General features: G+C 38.7%; 1 protein-coding gene across 1 annotated transcript in view; it reads right to left on the reverse strand.

Annotated features, from left to right (window-relative positions):
* Window positions 1–21559, reverse strand: part of tmem237b (transmembrane protein 237b) — a 43810-nt gene that overhangs the window by 16365 nt on the left and 5886 nt on the right. The window contains exons 3-9 of the mRNA XM_034174836.1: window positions 8067–8098; window positions 7944–7957; window positions 7788–7859; window positions 6355–6483; window positions 5861–5954; window positions 2137–2294; window positions 1865–1997 (exon numbers count right to left, since the gene is read on the reverse strand). Of these exons, the coding sequence (XP_034030727.1) occupies window positions 1865–1997; window positions 2137–2294; window positions 5861–5954; window positions 6355–6483; window positions 7788–7859; window positions 7944–7957; window positions 8067–8098 (632 nt within the window). The remainder of the gene's footprint in view (window positions 1–1864; window positions 1998–2136; window positions 2295–5860; window positions 5955–6354; window positions 6484–7787; window positions 7860–7943; window positions 7958–8066; window positions 8099–21559) is intronic.

Below are 21559 nucleotides of genomic sequence, written 5' to 3' on the forward strand. Positions count from 1 at the left end.
TCACAAGTCTCCAATGAGAAATAACAGACTGCGCAGGCGGCCATGGAGAAAAAATGTGTACTTTGTATGGACAGAATTGAATATAGTATTGTTGTGCAAACCCAAGCATAAAACTCCAGGATCAAATAATGTAGCCACTGCAGCAGTGCAAAACCTTGGAATTGGTGCTAGCTCCAAAAGCACGTCACTCCCGACAAAATCCTATTTTAAAAACTCCAACTTGAAATAAACATGATTACAACCTGGAACAAAAAGAGTTTTGTCTGTATCACAAGTTTCTGTGTTCATAAGGCAGCCGTGGACTTGACCACGTTGTCCTTACTGAGCACTTTATTGCAAATATCTGTGAGAATACAACTGACTGTGTGGTTAACTGTGCTATTGTTTAAATTGTATGTCAGCACAGTTTGCACAAATTAGCAGGTATCCAGAGCTTGGTGATGTTATTTCCATGGTTACTGAGACAATATGTCAGTCATAGAATTAGGGATGGGACCGATCCGATCCCGAATCGGTATCTGGTTCTGATACTGACGTAATTCATGTATCGGAAAATACCGATCCAACCCGCAACATTTTCCGATACCGGAGAAGAGCCACTGTGAATCCTCTCAACTGCTGTTGTTTGCTCTCTGCTTGTTTGCTGCCGAGTGGGAGGAGGTTTCTGAAGCTGGGTTGTTTGAGAGAGCTCTCTTACGCAGTGTTCTAGCTGCGGTTAGTGGCAAATTTCTGCCCAGTTATGGGCTTCAAATTGTCTATTTGTCGAGCAGGGATTTTCTGAAAAATTAACTGAATTATTGCTGAAAATGTGTGCTAAAAAGTTAGCCGCTTCACTATCCCGAGACAGTATAACGCCAGCTCAGTGTGCAGCCGAGGAAGACAGCGAACAGAGATTCTGTCCGCTGAAAGGAAAAAAGTCTCCATTAAAATCCTGCACGTGAGCGTCGATGATGACACATTTATTATACAGTTGGAAGACTTCGTGTTTCCCAAAAGTTCGAAGTTTGCACAGCACTTAAAACAGCGAGAAAGAAAAAGAGAGAGAGATGGAGGAAGAGAGAAAGTGAGTGAGTGAGAGAGAGAGAGAGAGAGAGAGAGAGAGAGAGAGAGAGAGAGAGAGAGAGAGAGAGAGAGCAAGTGAGAGACAGACAAAGAGAGGGAGAGAGACGGAGAGACGGAGGGACAGAGAGAGACAGGCTAAGATTGAGAGACAGAGAGAGAGACTGTTGTCTTTTGTCTTTAAGTCTATAAAAATAAGGCTATAAAATTCTATAAAAAAATAAAAGTAATTAATTCTTTCATCAAAACATCAAATCTAGGCTTTCACCTCATATACACCTTCTGGAAAATTGTAGCTCAGCTTTCAGGTATCCTTTTAAAGAAAATCCTCATATAAAATCAACAATAATAATAATAATGATAATAAAGTAAACAGAGCTCTGGTATCGGATTGGAAAATTATCAGTATCGGCAGATATCCAAATTCAGGTATCGGGATCGGATTGGAAGTGAAAAATTGTGGATCGGTGCATCACTACGTAGAATACCCATACATATGCCACATGTCATGAAATCTACTGCCCAATCTGGAATAAATATGGATTAATCAAACATCCAAATACCCTGTCATGCCCATGCTCAACCGTTTTACCAATTTAGGAGTTACGCAGGAGTTAAGCTGAGTCGAGCAGAGCCAAGATGGCGATTATTGGGATCCGCCCCATTTAGGCTTCAGAAAACTTAGAGTATGTGTGACATCACAGAGGGTTTGCCCAGTGTATATACAGTCTTGTTGCAATCCACATAAAAGTCCATGTGACCTGTGTGACACATTTCTGTGCACACAACATCACTTGTCTTTTACCTGAAGGCTTCGTGCACCCTGAGAGAAACATCTCTGGTGGTCCAGACAGGCTGCATCTGCTGGAAGTCATTCAGGGTTTCCACCTGATCGCTGGTCTTCCTCCGGTCAGAGCGATCTGCTGCCTGAAACCTCTCTGTATGTGCACACAGGGTGCTATGTATAAAATTAACTGCTGATGACACTGAATTTGAGGTTTTGCTGAGTTGCTTCTGCATCAGATCTGTGACAACTTGTAAGATGTCAGAAGAAAACTTCAAAGTATTGTTACTCACTGTTCCTCTCGACAAAGATCTTCCCGACTGGCTGACTCTGGCAATGTGGGGCAGAGAAGAGAGCATGCTGAGGGATAGGGGGAGGTGTGTCACTGATGACATCATCCTCTTCTAAATCCAAATCATCAGGAAGCTGTGATTCCACAACCTTTGATTTCCTGAAATGGCAGCAGTAGCATCTTGGTTTAGATTTGTTCTCATTGTAAGCACAGCAGTGGTCAGTCGAAGGTCAGTCTCTTGATGTATCACTGACTCTTTATGCACTAGTCTGCTGTACAGCTCCACCTTTAATGCAATAAACAGAAATAATATCTGTTCTAAAATAAAGCATTTATGAACTGAAAACATTTTCTGCACAGATTTTAGATGCACCACTTATTTTTTCTCTCAGGTTACTGTCAGAAATTGAGCATTGATGTTTTGCTTGTCTTTCTGTATGAATTACTCGTTAGTGTCTACATGCAGAGGGCCATTTACTTGTTCCTGATGTCTTGTTTTCTGAACAATTTGACAACTGTTACAGATCAGGTGGCTCTATCCTCAGCATCCTTCTCCCTATATACCCTGGCTCCCTCCTCCGCACATGTCCAAACCATCTCAATCTCACCTTTTTTGACTTGTGTCTCCAAATTGTCCCACCTGTGCTCTCCCTCTGATATGTTCATTGTAATATGTTTCTGTCTGTATGTATGTGTATATATATATACAGACATACACTGTATTTCACGCAATAATATGCTATGAATCACTGTAGTGTACCATAATACAATTGTATGCAAACGTTTGGGCACCCCTGATAATTTTCATGATTTTCCTTTATAAATCATTGGTTGTCTGGATCAGAAATATCAGTTAAATATGTCATATAGCAGACGAACACACTGATATTTGAGAAGTGAAATGAAGTTTCTAGTATTTACAGAAAGTGTGCAATAATTATTTAAACAAAATTAGGCAGGTGCATAAATTTGGTCACCCTTGTCATTTTATTGATTTGAATACATTTAGCACTAATTATTGGAACACAAAATTGGTTTGGTAAGCTCACTGACCCTTGACCTCCGTACACAGGTGAATCCAATCATAAGAAAGGGTATTTAAGGTGGCCATTTTCAAATGTTTCCCCTCTTTGCATCTCTTCTAATGAGTGGCAACATGGGAGCCTCTAAACAACTCTCAAATAACCTGAAAAAAGATTGTTCAACACCATGGTTTAGGGGAAGGATACAAAAAACTATCTCAGAGATTTCAGCTGTCAGTTTCCACTGTGAGGAACATAGTGAGGAAATGGAAGACCACAGGCACAGTACTAGTTAAGGCCCAAAGTGGCAGGCCAAGAAAAATCTGATAAACTGAAGCGAAGGATGGTGAGAATAGTCATAGTCAACCCACAGACCTGCTCCAAAGACGTACAACATAATCTTGCTGCAGATAGTGTCTCTGTGCATCGTTCAACTATACAACGCATTTTGCACAAGGAGATGCTGTATGATGCTGTAATGCAGAGGAAGCCTTTTCTGCATACACACCACAAACAGTCGCTTGAGGTATGCTAAAGCAGATTTGGACAAGCCAGCTTCATTTTGGAATAAGGTGCTGTGGACTGGAGAAACTAAAATTGAGTTATCTGGACATAACAAGTGGGGTATGCATGGCTGAAAAAGAACACAGCATTCCAAGAAAAACACTGGCTAACTACAGTAAAATTTGGAGATGGTTCCATCATGCTGTGGGGCTGTGTGGCCAGTGCAGGTACTGGGAATCTTGTTAAAGTTGAGGGTAACTTGGATTCCAGTCAATATCAGCAGATTCTTGAGAACAATGTTCATGAATCAGTGACAAAGCTGAAGTTGCGCCGGTACTGGATCTTTCAGCAAGACAATGACCCTAAACACTGCTCAAAATCTACTAAGGCATTCATGCAGAGGAACAAGTACAATGTTCTGGAATGGCCATCTCAGTCCCCAGACCTGCATATTATTGAAAATCTGTGGTATGATTTTAAGAGGGCTGTCCATGCTTGGAAACCAACAAACCTGACTGAACTGGAGATGTTTTGTAAAGAAGAATGGTCCAAAATACCTTCAACCAGAATCCAGACTCTCATTGGAAGCTATATGAAGCATTTAGAGGCCATTATTTCTGCAAAAGGAGGATCTACTAAATATTAATGTATTTTTTCTGTTAGGGTGCCCAAATTTATGCACCTGCCTAATTTTGTTTGAAGAATTATTGCACACTTTCTGTAAATCCTATAAACGTCATTTCATTTATCAAATATTACTGTGTTTGTCTGCTATATGATATATTTAAGTGAAATTGCTGATCCATATAGCCAATGATTTATAAAGAAAAATCATGGAAATCATCAGGGGTGCCCAAACATTTACATACAACTGTATATACATCACATTATCAAATATTTGGCTGGGTTTATTTGGATATGTAACCTATAATATTAAAAATAATCATTATAAATATAAAAATAATAAGTAAAAATAATAAATAAATTAATTAAAAAATAGTAAGTAAAAATAATCATCATAATTTACTAATTTAATCCACTCAGCACAACCTTCAAGATTGTGGCGAAAAAAATGTTGACCAAAACCTGTGAGTACTGTACATCAGAAATAAAGACTCAAAATATTCTGAAAATGCCTTTGTGGAGTTTATTTCTCCTTGCAAGGGGAGTAATACAGGTCAGAGCAGTGAATAAGCCATTGTTCTGAGTATATCCCCAAAGCTAGAAGACGTTACATGTGTTTTATCTCTGGCTTAGCAGGGCGGATCCACACAGTTGAGTTATGAACCGCTGCTCAGCGCTTGACAAACTCACTCCTACCAGTGTCCTTGAAAAATCCCGTCACAGGATCTTACAATTCCCTCTGAAAAGTATATGGGACATATGCCAGACCACAAATGTGATGTGTGGTGAATTGTTTCCACTCCTGGGTGAACAAATTTGCTGTTTCCACTTTTGCAGCCCAAACATATCATCTATGGAGCAATGTGGACCTAGCATGTTGCTTTAACACTGCTTAAAGCAGCGAATATAACCATAAGTGGATCAAAGACTCCAATAATGCGGCTTCTGTGCATTGTTTAGAAAAGTGGGTATCTGTGAAATGTGACCGGAAGATTTGACACGTGTGTTGATAATGATGATTTCATTTATTCAGCCTGACCGCGACTCAAACTGCAAATGCTGATGAAGACAGAACCCTGCACTGCTGTCGTCTTCACAAACAACCTCACCAAATACTTCTCACACTGTACTTTTCTTTGAGGTTTGCATTTTTCAAATTTTTAATTCTCTCATCTTCAACTTCTCCCACAATCTCCATGTTCACTCTCCAATCACACAAGTATCTGTGGTCAGCACACACTGCGTCTTTTCATGATTGGAGTTATTCAATTAATCAGGTATTAGAAACCAATTATTTCTTAAACACTGATGTTAGCCTTTAGGTAATGTTTGACTAATGTGCTTAAAATGTATTGTTACTGACCCAAAAATGACCCATTTAAAATGTATTTGTCTGACCCATGACTGTGGGTACCCACTGATTTCAGATCAACCCACATATCAGTAATGATATAATGTGGTGCATCAATTTTATGGTCTTTTTAACAAAGAACGAAAGAAAGAGTAAAATAAGAAGCAGGTTTTGTTAAGCTGGATAGAAACTTAAATACATCAAACTCATCTCTGATTTCTTACTTTTTCTTTTTTGGTTTTCTGGCCACTTCTTCTGTATTTGTGGTCTGATCACAGTCATATCCATTCACTAGGTCTGCTTGGTCCTCCTCGAGTTCTGAAACATCCAATAACAAATTAACATTATTTAACATTCATGACAAACTGTTCATTAATCAGATTTAAAAGACCTGTTGAACCGTTACAGTTCTGGCCCATTCATTTGTTGTGTTTGTCCACTGCACTTTCGACAGACATTCATTTAAAACAGGACATTCAGGATTAGTTCATCTTGTCTGGACTATTTTACTTCCTGTGTGTGACTTTTTTTTAGTCATCATTGGTGTTTATATTAAAAACACCAGCTTGTCAGCCAGACTGTTTGTCATAATAAAGAAGTCCTTCCTCTGTAACACATAAATAAATGCATACTTACAATATACTCTGTAGTTTTCATGTCTTCAAAACTAAGATCTCAGTCATTAGTTCACAATTAAAGTTTAGTGCCACAGTCTCACCTCTGGTGGCAGTTTTCTTTTTCTTCTTCCTCCTCTGTGGCGGAGCATCACTTGTAGCTTCAAGAGGAAGTGGTTCCACTGTCTCAGATGCCCTCCTGCTGCTGAGACCTCCCATCTCCGTCCCCTGTTCTGAAGGAGAACCAGCAAGTGAAAATAACAAGCTTCCTTCAAGTATTAATATGCTGTTATACACCAGTCCAAATGGCTTTCAATGGCAAAGAAACCCTGTTGTTTTATATTGTAATGTTGCTAACCTTTGTAATTTATGAAGACATAAAATCAGCAAGTAAAAGAAGTCATGCTCACATTTCTTCTCCATTTTTTTGTAGAAGCGTTACAGTACTACATACAGGCCTGGCATATGTACTACAGCATTTTCACACAGTTTCACTGGATTTGTGAGAACGGAGATATTTCTTGAATGGAACACTTTTTGAAAATGACAAAGAAAAAGCTTGTATAGGAGAAGTTCAGTTTCAGTGCAGACAAGGCCTTAAAAACACGGGATGAAATTAAATTAAAATAACAAATGAGGAATTATTTTCTTGGGGGTGCTATGACATAGGGGAGCTCTAGCACCCCCTAGTGCCCCCCTGGCACCACCGATGCTTTCGTTCATATGGCAGAACATTTAAAATAAAATTGTGCTATACACTACTTTTGAATTCATTTTTGGATTTTGAGTATAACAATGCGATTAATCATAATTAATTGTGGAAATCATACAACTAATCGCGATTAAAATTTTTAATCGTTGTCCAGCTCTATTCCAATTATAAACCATTCACTTAGCTCGACTGAGTGAATGATTCTGCAGTTAAAGGCTAAGCTAACCCATTAAACTTCAGTGTTCACTGGAGCACTAAAGTAACATTTTATTTTCAGATTACTCACTTTAGACAAATTTGCAGATGCTCCATTGCTCAAACTGGATGTGTGTATATATCCAAAAGTGAAGAATTTCAGTTTGATTGTGTCGGCTTGATCTCACCGACCGCTGTCTCTCTTCCTCTCTGACCGGGTCTCTGGGTCTTTGGCCAGGCCGGCTGTTTCAGTTCTGCCTGGCTTCACTGAACAGCCACGAAAAAAAAAACCCTCCCAGCAGGATGATAGCCGTCACTTGTTCCTCTGCTTTTTATTCCTAATCTTTTGGTTATGACTCGCAGACTGTTTCGCTTTTTACTGTCGTGAATCCCTGATGGTGATTGTCAACATTGTTCACCGGATGTTTAAAAAGCCAGATAGTGATGTAGAAATCCCCACCCCGTCTGCACGTCCAAGTGTGTTGTTGCCACATTCACTTTTGCAAAAAAAAAACAAAAACATACACAAATGGAGAGAACAAATTGAGCGCGCTGCACACTCGCTCTGAAAAGCCCTTGTGACCTGAATATGGCAAATACTGCAAAAGCATGTCTGGTCATTATGCATACTGTCCAAGTCGTCCACTCCTTCTGTCTCCTTCCTCGCCTTTTTCTTCTTATGTTTGTGTCCTGAAATGTCCCCTGCACAAAATGATAATTGACAAGAATGAATTATACCAAGTACTTCACAACAAAGATCAGTATTTTTTATATCAGAAATCTTACCAACTGTGTCTTGACTTCATATGTCCATGTGGCGCCCAGCAGAGAGAAGGAAATATGTTATTTTACAACAAACATGTACACAAGATTTTAACACGTGTGGTACACACATGCGCATTCACCTACCTCGGCATTGTGGGACGTGCTTGATGCCCTCGCTTATGAGAGAGAAAATCAAAATCACAAGCCAATAATGTTAATTCAAATGTTTAACACAACACCTTTAACATACTGGCATTTAGCAGATTGAAAGATTTGTTTTTATGCTTATGTGAAGTAAAGAATAATTTTTCTGATGTTCCTGTGGTGGAACATCGCCAGTAGATTATTTATGCAATTCAGAGCACATACTTTCTTAAACATGTCAAAAGGGAACAAAAAGAAAATACTTCTTGTGCAAACTGTGTCAGACTGACTGACACGCTCAACATTGTTAAATCACAGTGAACGATTAAACACACAACTAACAAATGCAACACTGACTGGAAAGAAGCACACTCCAAACAAACAAGAAAATTAACTACTAACCAGAGCTGAAACCCTGCACAATTAAAACTACCTTAAGGTCCCCCTAAGATTATGTAAGTACCATTATTATCCAAATTATTTATTAATTAGACCATAAATCATTGTTGGAAAAAGCACTTGACACTTCGCACTAACAAGAACCTAGAAAAAAGGAAACTTTACCGCAGAGTTTTCAAACATCCACCCAAGAATCAAGTCAGAGGAGAGTTAGAGTAACACGTCACATCCGACTGACAGTGTTAAATCTGTGGCTAAATCGGTAATCATGCATCTGCCAGGACTGGGGATTATTCAGTGCAGAGGTCACACATCAAAGCTTTTCAACCTCAGGGACGATCATCGTGTGAATACATGAAACATTCACTAAACTTCATGTTCATCTGGATTCATAAATGTTAAAGGTGGAGAAGTTATCTATATACATAAAGGGCTAATTCTGTCTGTCTGTCTGTCTGTCCGGGATAAACTCCAAAATTATAATATGCAGCCCTAAAAACTATATATATATTCTGAATCCTCATGACATGGGGAACAAACTGGTGCCATTTTTTTTTTACGTTCTGGGCAACCAATAACACTATGTAACACAATTTTTGTTCCTGGCTTCTAAGTGTTATATTTCAAATGCTTATGTCTAAAGTCTATGGAAAAATGACTACATTCAGCACAAACTTTGATTTTATTTTTTAATACATTCTAGAAAGTTCTAAAAGTTTCTTGAAATTTCTAGATAATTCTGGAAACGTCTAGAAAATTCTGGCCAGTTCTAGCAGTTAAAGAATATTCTGGAAGACTACTCAGTAGTAGTGAAGGTGAATCGAGAATATTCTTGAAAACAGACAAATTTCAAAATGTCATTGTCCTGATCACAGAAGCAAAGTTTCTGTGGAATAACAGCTATTTTCTATTTATTTAAGGCATAAAAGGTTAGGAAAACACACTGTGTACCCAGGAACAAAACAAAAATAAAAATTTGTTACATAGTTTAATTTAATGCTTTAATCTATTCTCTTTATCTATTTATCAATTATGGTTACTTGATGTAATCAAGAAAGCCTGAGTACAAAAATTACAAAGCGGTCAGAATTGTAATTTCAACCCCCCACCCCCACCCCCCACCCCGAGGATGTCATCAAGAAATACAGAAAGTATGAAGCTGTCAGAATTCTAATTCTACCCCCCCCCCAATCCTGATAATCTCGTTAAGAAAGCCTGAGTACAATTAGAAAGCGGTCAGTATTCTAATCCCCCTCCCATCCTGATGATGTCATCAAGAAACCCTGAGTACAAAAAGTATAAAGCGGTGAGAATTCTAATTCCACCTCACCCAAACTATAATATGTAGCCCTAAAAACTATATATATTCTGAAGCCTCATGACATGGGGAACAAACTGGTACCATTTTTTTTAAAACATTTAACTGAAAATTAACCCCACAATAGCCTTTTATGTAAGACCATACAGTGTTGTACCATGTGGTTTCTCAACTGTTCTCAACTGTTAAGCACCTGACTGTCCTGTACAACCCAGTTTTCCTTCCTGTCTGAATACATTCAACCAAATAAGTTATGTGATTCAACATAACATTATACTGAATCTGTAAAATAAAATTACCTTTGGGTACAACCCAGTACAGTTTGAAGATCTGCTGTCTGAAAACTTTGTATTTTCACCATTTATGACAGGACAGAAAAAGCTGGCAAGATACATAAAGGTTAAAGGTAAGACATCTTTTACTTGCTAAAGACACTATTAAGGGCAACCAATAATTTAATGCCTTAATCTATTCTCTTTATCTATTACAGAATTCAGCTTTATTCATTACTGCTAGAAATCTTAGAAAAAAAGAACTTTCACTTTAATTTTTTATGGTTACTGGACTAATGCTTTCATCTATTCTCTTTATCTATTTATCTGTTACAGAATTCTGCTTTAATCATTATTGCTAAAAATCTTAGACAAAAAGAACTTTCACTTTAATACTTTATAGTTACTGGGCAACCAATAATTTAATGCTTTAATCTATTCTCTTTATCTATTAATCTTTTATGGTTACTGGGCACCCTGACACTCTGGATGACCAGGTCAAGCTGCCCTTTGGTCACACTGTTCATGACATATGTGAATTGGTGGCCAAAGTCTTTCCAAACCTCCAGGGTAACTACCAGAACCACAACTGGCTGAGCGAGTGTGCTATCCTTGCTCCAAAGAACTTGGCAGTGGATGACATCAATGCTAAGCTTCTGGCCCAGCTTCCAGGACAGGCCTCCAGCTACATGTCAACTGACACAGTGCCTGATCCAGATGAGGTGGTTAACTACCCAGTTGAATTCCTTAACAGCCTGGCACCAGCAGGCCTCCCACCACACAGCTTGGTGCTCAAAGTTGGTGCCCCAGTCATGCTCCTGCGGAATCTCGACCCACCCAAGCTCTGCAACGGAACACGACGCACAATTAAGAAGTTGATGCCAAGAGTCCTGGAGGCCACAGTAATGACAGGCAAAGCCAAGGGAGAAGATGTCTTTATACCAAGGATTCCACTTATCCCATCAATCAATCAATCAATCAACTTTTTTTTTATATAGCGCCAAATCACAACAAACAGTTGCCCCAAGGCGCTCTATATTGTAAGGCAAGGCCATACAATAATTATGAAAAACCCCAACGGTCAAAACGACCCCCTATGAGCAAGCACTTGGCTACAGTGGGAAGGAAAAACTCCCTTTTAACAGGAAGAAACCTCCAGCAGAACCAGGCTCAGGGAGGGGCAGTCTTCTGCTGAGACTGGTTGGGGCTGAGGGAAAGAACCAGGAAAAAGACATGCTGTGGAGGGGGGCAGAGATCGATCACTAATGATTAAATGCAGAGTGATGCATACGGAGCAAAAAGAGAAAGAAACAGTGCATCATGGGAACCCCCCCACAGTCTACGTCTAAAGCAGCATAACCAAGGGATGGTCCAGGGTCACCTGATCCAGCCCTAACTATAAGCCTTAGCGAAAAGGAAAGTTTTAAGCCTAATCTTAAAAGTAGAGAGGGTATCTGTCTCCCTGATCTGAATTGGGAGCTGGTTCCACAGGAGAGGAGCCTGAAAGCTGAAGGCTCTGCCTCCCATTCTACTCTTACAAACCCTAGGAACTACAAGTAAGCCTGCAGTCTGAGAGCGAAGCGCTCTAATGGGGTAATATGGTACTACGAGGTCCCTAAGATAAGATGGGACCTGATTATTCAAAACCTTATAAGTAAGAAGAAGAATTTTAAATTCTATTCTAGAATTAACAGGAAGCCAATGAAGAGAGGCCAACACGGGTGAGATATGCTCTCTCCTGCTAGTCCCCGTCAGTACTCTAGCTGCAGCATTCTGAACCAACTGAAGGCTTTTTAGGGAACTTTTAGGACAACCTGATAATAATGAATTACAATAGTCCAACCTAGAGGAAATAAATGCATTAATTAGTTTTTCAGCATCACTCTGAGACAAGACCTTTCTGATTTTAGAGATATTGCGTAAATGCAAAAAGGCAGTCCTACATATTTGTTTAATATGCGCTTTGAATTACATATCCTGATCAAAAATGACTCCAAGATTTCTCACAGTATTACTAGAGGTCAGGGAAATGACATCCAGAGTAAAGATCTGGTTAGACACCATGCTTCTAAGATTTGTGGGGCCAAGTACAATAACTTCAGTTTTATCTGAGTTTAAAAGCAGGAAATTAGAGGTCATCCATGTCTTTATGTCTGTAAGACAATCCTGCAGTTTAGCTAATTGGTGTGTATCCTCTGGCTTCATGGATAGATAAAGCTGGGTATCATCTGCGTAACAATGAAAATTTAAGCAATACCGTCTAATAATACTGCCTAAGGGAAGCATGTATAAAGTGAATAAAATTGGTCCTAGCACAGAACCTTGTGGAACTCCATAATTAACTTTAGTCTGTGAAGAAGATTCCCCATTTACATGAACAAACTGTAATCTATTAGACAAATATGATTCAAACCACCGCAGCGCAGTGCCTTTAATACCTATGACATGCTCTAATCTCTGTAATAAAATTTTATGGTCAACAGTATCAAAAGCAGCACTGAGGTCCAACAGAACAAGCACAGAGATAAGTCCACTGTCCGAAGCCATAAGAAGATCATTTGTAACCTTCACTAATGCTGTTTCTGTACTATGATGAATTCTAAAACCTGACTGAAACTCTTCAAATAGACCATTCCTCTGCAGGTGTTCAGTTAGCTGTTTTACAACTACCCTCTCAAGAATCTTTGAGAGAAAAGGAAGGTTGGAGATTGGCCTATAATTAGCTAAGATAGCTGGGTCAAGTGATGGCTTTTTAAGTAATGGTTTAATTACTGCCACCTTAAAAGCCTGTGGTACATAACCAACTAACAAAGATAGATTGATCATATTTAAGATTGAAGCATTAAATAATGGTAGGACCTCCTTGAGCAGCCTGGCAGGAATGGGGTCTAATAAACATGTTGATGGTTTGGATGAAGTAACTAATGAAAATAACTCAGACAGAACAATCGGAGAGAAAGAGTCTAACCAAATACCGGCATCACTGAAAGCAGCCAAAGATAACGATACATCTTTGGGATGGTTATGAGTAATTTTTTCTCTAATAGTCAAAATTTTGTTAGCAAAGAAAGTCATGAAGTCATTACTAGTTAATGGAATACTCAGCTCAATAGAGCTCTGACTCTTTGTCAGCCTGGCTACAGTGCTGAAAAGAAACCTGGGGTTGTTCTTATTTTCTTCAATTAGTGATGAGTAGAAAGATGTCCTAGCTTTACGGAGGGCTTTTTTATAGAGCAACAAACTCTTTTTCCAGGCTAAGTGAAGATCTTCTAAATTAGTGAGACGCCATTTCCTCTCCAACTTACGGGTTATCTGCTTTAAGCTACGAGTTTGAGAGTTATACCACGGAGTCAGACACTTCTGATTTAAAGCTCTCTTTTTCAGAGGAGCTACAGCATCCAAAGTTGTCTTCAATGAGGATGTAAAACTATTGGCGAGATACTCTAACTCCCTTACAGAGTTTAGGTAGCTACTCTGCTCTGTGTTGGTATATGACATTAGAGAACATAAAGAAGGAATCATATCCTTAAACCTAGTTACAGCGCTTTCTGAAAGACTTCTAGTGTAATGAAACTTATTCCCCACTGCAGGGTAGTCCATCAGGGTAAATGTAAATGTTATTAAAAAATGATCAGACAGAAGGGAGTTTTCAGGGAATACTGTTAAGTCTTCTATTTCCATACCATAAGTCAGAACAAGATCTAAGATATGATTAAAGTGGTGGGTGGACTCATTTACTTTTTGAGCAAAGCCAATAGAGTCTAATAATAGATTAAATGCAGTGTTGAGGCTGTCATTCTCAGCATCTGTGTGGATGTTAAAATCGCCCACTATAATTATCTTATCTGAGCTAAGCACTAAGTCAGACAAAAGGTCTGAAAATTCACAGAGAAACTCACAGTAACGACCAGGTGGACGATAGATAATAACAAATAAAACTGGTTTTTGGGACTTCCAATTTGGATGGACAAGACTAAGAGACAAGCTTTCAAATGAATTAAAGCTCTGTCTAGGTTATCAGACATGCCATTTGAGTTCAGGCGTCTGCAGTTCCCAGTCAAACCCAGCTTTGCAATGTCCATCAACAAGGCTCAGGGACAGTTTCTTAAGGTGGTTGGACTGAATCTGGCAGAGCCTGTGTTCTCCCATGGCCAGTTGTATGTCGGCTGCTCCAGGGTTGGTAACCCAGAACAGCTGTACATCCACTCACGAGGTGGCATGACAAGGAACATTGTCTATCAAGAGGCCCTTCAAAATTAATGGTCAGAAAACACTAATTGAATTTCATGAAGAAATATTTCTCCATTGTAATATTTACATTTGCTGTTTAAAGCCAGTTTATGTTTGTAAAATTGCAATGTAAAAACAGTGAAATACACCACTACCTCAATTTTGATTGATATTTACATTTACTGTTACCTATCGTTTGTGTGTAATTTTGTTATAAATTTGATTGCAAAACAAAGTCTGCATGAAGGACTTCAAATATGTTTGTCTTTTAACCAAGTATTTCCACTTAGTTTGGGGAGTCCACCTCTTATAGTTCTGCTGGACAAACTTTAGCCTATTAAATATTACATTTGTAAGACATCAGCATCACAAAAACAAATGTTGGGCAATTGTTTTGATTAAAATGATTGGCATTTGGCCTATGTCTAAAACAGGTTAACCCGGGCAGCGCTGGGTACCCCAGCTAGTTAATCTATATACATAAAAGGCTAATTCTGTCTGTCCATCTGTCTGGGATAAACTCCCAAACTATAATATGTAGCCCTAAAAACTATATATATTCTGAATCCTCATGACATGGGGAACAAACTGGTACCATTTTTTTTTTAAAGTTGAACTGAAAATTACCCCCAAAATAGCCGGCTGTGGGTATGACCAGGCAGATTTTTTTTTAAAGTTCTGAGCAACCAATAATTTAATACTCTATTCTATTCTCTTTATCTATTTATCCATTGCAGAATTCAGCTTCCACCCCCCCCCCCCCCATCCTGATGATGTCATCAAGAAAGCCTGAGTACAAAAAGTATAAAGCGGTCAGAATTCTAATTCCACCCCACCCAAACTATAATATGTAGCCCTAAAAACTATATATATTCTGAATCCTCATGACATGGGGAACAAACTGGTACCATTTTTTAAAATGTTCAACTGAAAATTAACCCCACAATAGCCTTTTATGTAAGAAATAGCCTTTTATGTAAGACCATACAGTGTTGTAACATGTGCTTTTCATGCTGCCACTTCTGTCTGTCTTTCTATCTGTCCGGGATAAACACCCAAACTATAATATGTAGCCCTAAAAACTATATATATTCTGAATCCTCATGGTATGGGGAACAAACTGGTACCATTTTTTTTAAAAGTTGAACTGAAAATTACCCCAAAATAGCCGGCTGTGGGTATGAGCGGGCAGATTCAAGTTTCCAGCCCTATATATGTGTTGGCCACCTCTGTTTATTTAATCCCTTTCTACAGCACACTCAGCACAGCACAGCCACAGCACACTCAGCAAAACAACAACATGCTTAGGCTGAGGCTGTGGGTATGACCAGGCAGATTCAAATTTCCAGCCCTGTATATGTGTTGGCCATCTATGTTTATTTAATCCCTTTCTTCAGCTACTTTATGTTCTCAACTGATAAGCGCCTGACTGTCCTGTACAACCCAGTTTGCCTTCCTATCTGAATACATTCATTTTATGTTTGTAAAATTGCAACGTAAAAATAGTGAAATACACCACTACCTCAATTTTGATTCGTTGATATTTACATTTACTGTTACCTACCTTTTGTAATTTTGTTATAAATTTGATTGTAAAACAAAGTCTGCATGAAGGACTTCAAATGCGTTTGTCTTTTAACCAAGTACTTCCACTTAGTTTGGGGAGTCCACCTCTTAGAGTTCTGCTGGACAAACTTTAGCCCATTAACTATTATATTTATAAGACATCAGCATTACAAAAACAAATGTTGGGCAATTGTTTTGATTAAAATGATTGGCATTTGGCTTATGTCTTATGTTAACCCGGGCAGCGCCGGGTACCCCAGCTAGTAAGTAAATAAATGCAACATAAGCAGACAGACAGCAAGCATATACTACATTCTGCAGAATATTCAGTGTGCCAAAAGTGTAGTCAGTTATGAGGTATGTTACTAGTAAGTCCCTTCGGCTGCTCCCTTGTTTGCACTTGGGGTCGCCACAGCAAATCCAAGGTGGATCTGCATGTTGAATTGGCACAAGTTCGGATGCCCTTCCTGACGCAACTCCACATTACATGGAGAAATGTGGCAGGGGTGGGATTTGAACCCAGAGCCTTCTGAACTGAAACCAAGCGCATTAACTACTTGGCCACCACCCCTGCAAGGTGCAAAAAGCAGAATAGCAGCATGGAGATCCATATGTATGTAAACCTATATGTTCTTGTGCATATAAAGGTCATTGTACAGACATTTTAACAGTCAACTGGTCTTTGTGGGTGTAGGGGTTATCATGTTTTTGGAATTTTCTCAAGTGAGTTAAGTGGACTGATGGCCTGGCAAAAAGCTGTTGCTATGTCTGGTAGTTTTGTACCACATGCTACGGTAATGCTTACCAGATGGTAGGAGGGTGAACAGTTCATGTGCTGGGTGGGTGGGGTCTTTGATGATATTGATGGGTCTGCTGCAGGTGTGAATGTGTTTGTCTGTTCATATGTAGCCCTGTGACTGACCAACATCCTGTCCACGGTGTACCCTGCCTGACTCATGACTGATAGCCCCCCCCACAAACATCACCTTTGATTGGAGAAAGCGGGTATAAAAAAATGAAAGAGAAGCAAAAATGTTGTATTGTTCTCCACTCCAGAATCATGACCAATATAACCAGAAATCAATAATATGGTGTTTTTCATTTTTTAGAAGGTGACGTATTGCATCATGGTATTACATTCTTCCCACATTTTGGATGGAGTATCATGCATCATCCTTTTATGTAAATACAAAAACATTTAAGTCTGTTTGATAATTATTTTCAACTGGGACACATGGTAGAGTATTATATGTTCTCAAAATTGAGTATGGGGCGGTATTTGAATAATCCGAGGCAAAAAAAAAAAAAAATCAAACCTTCTGAGGTGTATTTCTGTTACAGAAGTCACAGAGGTCTCAAACAAGCTATGTCCAGCCTAAAAAGCAGGAAAACGTCTGTGAAAAAAACTCACAAAATTATGATACTTTGGAGATTAAAATGTGGCATTTAACATTCAACCTCAAACACGTGAAAATGTAAAGTGTAGAAAAAACAGGTCTTGCATTATTATTACTGAGCCCTTCAATAATTATGTTGTTTGAACAAGTTTAATCTGGACTATTTTCATGTTTCAAATATACTCCTACAAAGTTAAAATCTGGATGAAAAACTAAATGAATCAAAGATTTTTAGTGTTATGTTCACAAAAAAAGCTATGGCTGTGTATAATTAACAATCATTCACAAGCCTGAAGTGCAAAAATTAGCTGGTTCACACAACAGAATCACAGTATTTCCATGACTGTTCACTTAATTCTTCATGTGTAAATATAGTCAGTAACAGTACAAGGAAAGTATTTAACAGGTGTTCTGACTCATTCGAAGCTCAGCAAAACAGAAAATAAACAGAGCTTTGAACACCACAACCTCAGCACTGCATTATTGATTACCAAATGAACAGATAACTGGTGTTATTTTTCATTATTTTGCATTGGCATCATTAAAAGAATATTTCTGGCTTGGCGGACTTTTCGTTGGCCCAATTTTTCACATCACTGTGCAATACTACACTGATGTACCACCAAACCCTACGTTTCATAAACATTTTCTCACAGAGTTCAAGTTTGTGCAGACATAACATACAGATACACTTTTATACATAGCATCATAAGGTTCTGTTGTCAAGCCTCTGATCTTGAAACTCCTTAAATACCAAAAAACACGGAAACAAACCTATTCTGACCCAGTTTGAGGAATGACTGCTGGGTTCACTGACTTTTGCTGAATTTTTCAGATGGACTGCGGGCATATCGATACCGTAATCTCTGGACTATAGAGCGCACCTGAATATAAGTCGTACCCACCAATTTTAAAAAGAAAGAAATTGTACATAAATAGGCCACGCTTCTCTATAAGCCGCAGGTCTCAACGTTGTAACATGAGATATTTACACAGAAAGATGTTAGACAGAAAGATTTTTTAACTTCGAATTAAATATATACCATAAATGCTCGTTTTTCTGAAGGTGTTACACGTAAATATTGATGAGCACGGTGTCGTGCGGTGTCTCCACACGAAGGCAAAACTGACTTTTTGTTTTTTTTTTTTCTTTGTGGATCTTGAGATACTATCATCGCGTGCAGCCAGAATCCCGTGGTGCCTATGGTAACTGAGATGTAATAAAGCGCTGTGACTTTTTCAACTTGTGACGCAAAGACAGAGACCCGGTGCGGGAGAGAAGGCTCCGCTGACTGATTTGACGGAGCAACTGTGGTGCAAAGTACCCGTGTCACAGAGGGATTTTTCTTCAGCCACGACAAGGAATTAAAGTATTTTCAGACGTCGTTTTCAAAAAACAGGAGGCTTTATGTGGATAATTTTTCTTCAGGATGTGATGAAATCACTGAAATGAACAGGTAATACTTTATATTTACTCCATGTGTTAATTTACTCCACATGAGGACCACAGCTTTCAGCCAATCAATGGACAGCATTAACTGACATATTTCGACTTATGAGAAAACCTGTAAAAATCCATAAATTAGCCGCATCATGGTTTAAGTGTTCAAAGCATGTGAAACAAGTAGCGGCTTATTGTCCATAAATTACGGGAACTTCTTTTGTGTCTGTCACTTTAAATGCAGAGGAGGTCAAGCTGGCCACTTACTTCTCTCTGGTCTTTACCATCATACACTTTATACATTCTTACAGATATTTTGTGGGTGTGTTATTCAATTTAAATTTTCAATTTATTTTCATTTATATAGCGCCAAATCAAATCAAATCAATTTTATTTATATAGCGCCAAATCACAACAAACAGTTGCCCCAAGGCGCTTTATATTGTAAGGCAAGGCCATACAATAATTACGGAAAAACCCCAACGGTCAAAACGACCCCCTGTGAGCACGCACTTGGCAACAGTGGGAAGGAAAAACTCCCTTTTAACAGGAAGAAACCTCCAGCAGAACCAGGCTCAGGGAGGGGCAGTCTTCTGCTGGGACTGGTTGGGGCTGAGGGAGAGAACCAGGAAAAAGACATGCTGTGGAGGGGAGCAGAGATCAATCACTAATGATTAAATGCAGAGTGGTGCATACAGAGCAAAAAGAGAAACACTCAGTGCATCATGGGAAACCCCCCAGCAGTCTAAGTCTATAGCAGCATAACTAAGGGATGGTTCAGGGTCACCTGATCCAGCCCTAACTATAAGCTTTAGCAAAAAGGAAGGTTTTAAACCTAATCTTAAAAGTAGAGAGGGTGTCTGTCTCCCTAATCTGAATTGGGAGCTGTTTCCACAGGAGAGGAGCCTGAAAGCTGAAGGCTCTGCCTCCCATTCTACTCTTACAAACCCTAGGAACTACAAGTAAGCCTGCAGTCTGAGAGCGAAGCGCTCTATTGGGGTGATATGGTACTATGAGGTCCCTAAGATAAGATGGGACCTGATTATTCAAAACCTTATAAGTAAGAAGAAGAATTTTAAATTCTATTCTAGAATTAACAGGAAGCCAATGAAGAGAGGCCAATATGGGTGAGATATGCTCTCTCCTTCTAGTCCCTGTCAGTACTCTAGCTGCAGCATTTTGAATTAACTGAAGGCTTTTCAGGGAACTTTTAGGACAACCTGATAATAATTAATTACAATAGTCCAGCCTAGAGGAAATAAATGCATGAATTAGTTTTTCAGCATCACTCTGAGACAAGACCTTTCTAATTTTAGAGATACTGAATGACATATCCTGATCAAAAATGACTCCAAGATTTCTCACAGTATTACTAGAGGTCAGGGTAATGCCACCAGAGTAAGGATCTGGTTAGACACCATGTTTCTAAGATTTGTGGGGCCAAGTACAATAACTTCAGTTTTATCTGAGTTTAAAAGCAGGAAATTAGAGGTCATCCATGTCTTTATGTCTGTAAGACAATCCTGCAGTTTAGCTAATTGGTGTGTCCCCTCTGGCTTCATGGCTAGATAAAGCTGGGTATCATCTGCGTAACAATGAAAATTTAAGCAATGCCGTCTAATAATACTGCCTAAGGGAAACATGTATAAAGTGAATAAAATTGGTCCTAGCACAGAACCTTGTGGAACTCCATAATTAACCTTAGTCTGTGAAGAAGATTCCCCATTTACATGAACAAATTGTAATCTATTAGATAAATATGATTCAAACCACTGCAGCGCAGTGCCTTTAATACCTATGGCATGCTCTAATCTCTGTAATAAAATTTTATGGTCAACACTATCAAAAGCAGCACTGAGGTCTAACAGAACAAGCACAGAGATGAGTCCACTGTCTGAGGCCATAAGAAGATCATTTGTAACCTTCACTAATGCTGTTTCTGTAGTATGATGAATTCTAAAACCTGACTGAAACTCTTCAAATAGACCATTCCTCTGCAGATGATCAGTTAGCTATTTTACAGCTACCCTTTCAAGAATTTTTGAGAGAAAAGGAAGGTTGGAGATTGGCCTATAATTAGCTAAGATAGCTGGGTCAAGTGATGGCTTTTTAAGTAATGGTTTAATTACTGCCACCTTAAAAGCCTGTGGTACATAGCCAACTAATAAAGATAGATTGATCATATTTAAGATCAAAGCATTAATTAATGGTAGGGCTTCCTTGAGCAGCCTGGTAGGAATGGGGTCTAATAGACATGTTGATGGTTTGGAGGAAGTAACTAATGAAAATAACTCAGAACAATCGGAGAGAAAGAGTCTAACCAAATACCGGCATCACTGAAAGCAGCCAAAGATAACGATACGTCTTTGGGATGGTTATGAGCAGTGTTGCCACAGTTACTTTGAAAAAGTAATCCAATTACTGATTACTGATTACTCCTTGAAAAAGTAACTTAGTTACTTTACTGATTACTCAATTGTAAAAGTAATTAAGTTAGATTACTAGTTACTTTTTTAGTTACTTTTCCCAGCTGCCGACAACAACCCTCTGCCACCTCAACATGACAATGATACCTGTTTTGCCAAAACAAACTTTATAGTCACCCTTTCTTGACTTCAATGAAAATAAATACTTGTTTTATAAAAAGTACAATAAAGACCTCTTTCTTGACCTCATATTTAACTGTTGACAGCACTGTAACAGTAAAACTTGCAATTTTGAACCTACATTGTTTATAAATGTAACTATTAAATTCTAACATTTCTCTAACATTTAAATTCTCTCTAAACATTTTACTTGTCGAAATTATCATTATTTTAAGCAATATTAGTAGTTGTAGTAAAAAACGGCTTCAAAACTGGACCTTTAAT

The sequence above is a fragment of the Thalassophryne amazonica genome, chromosome 1 (genome assembly GCF_902500255.1).
Source record: "Thalassophryne amazonica chromosome 1, fThaAma1.1, whole genome shotgun sequence".
NCBI lineage: Eukaryota > Metazoa > Chordata > Actinopteri > Batrachoidiformes > Batrachoididae > Thalassophryne > Thalassophryne amazonica.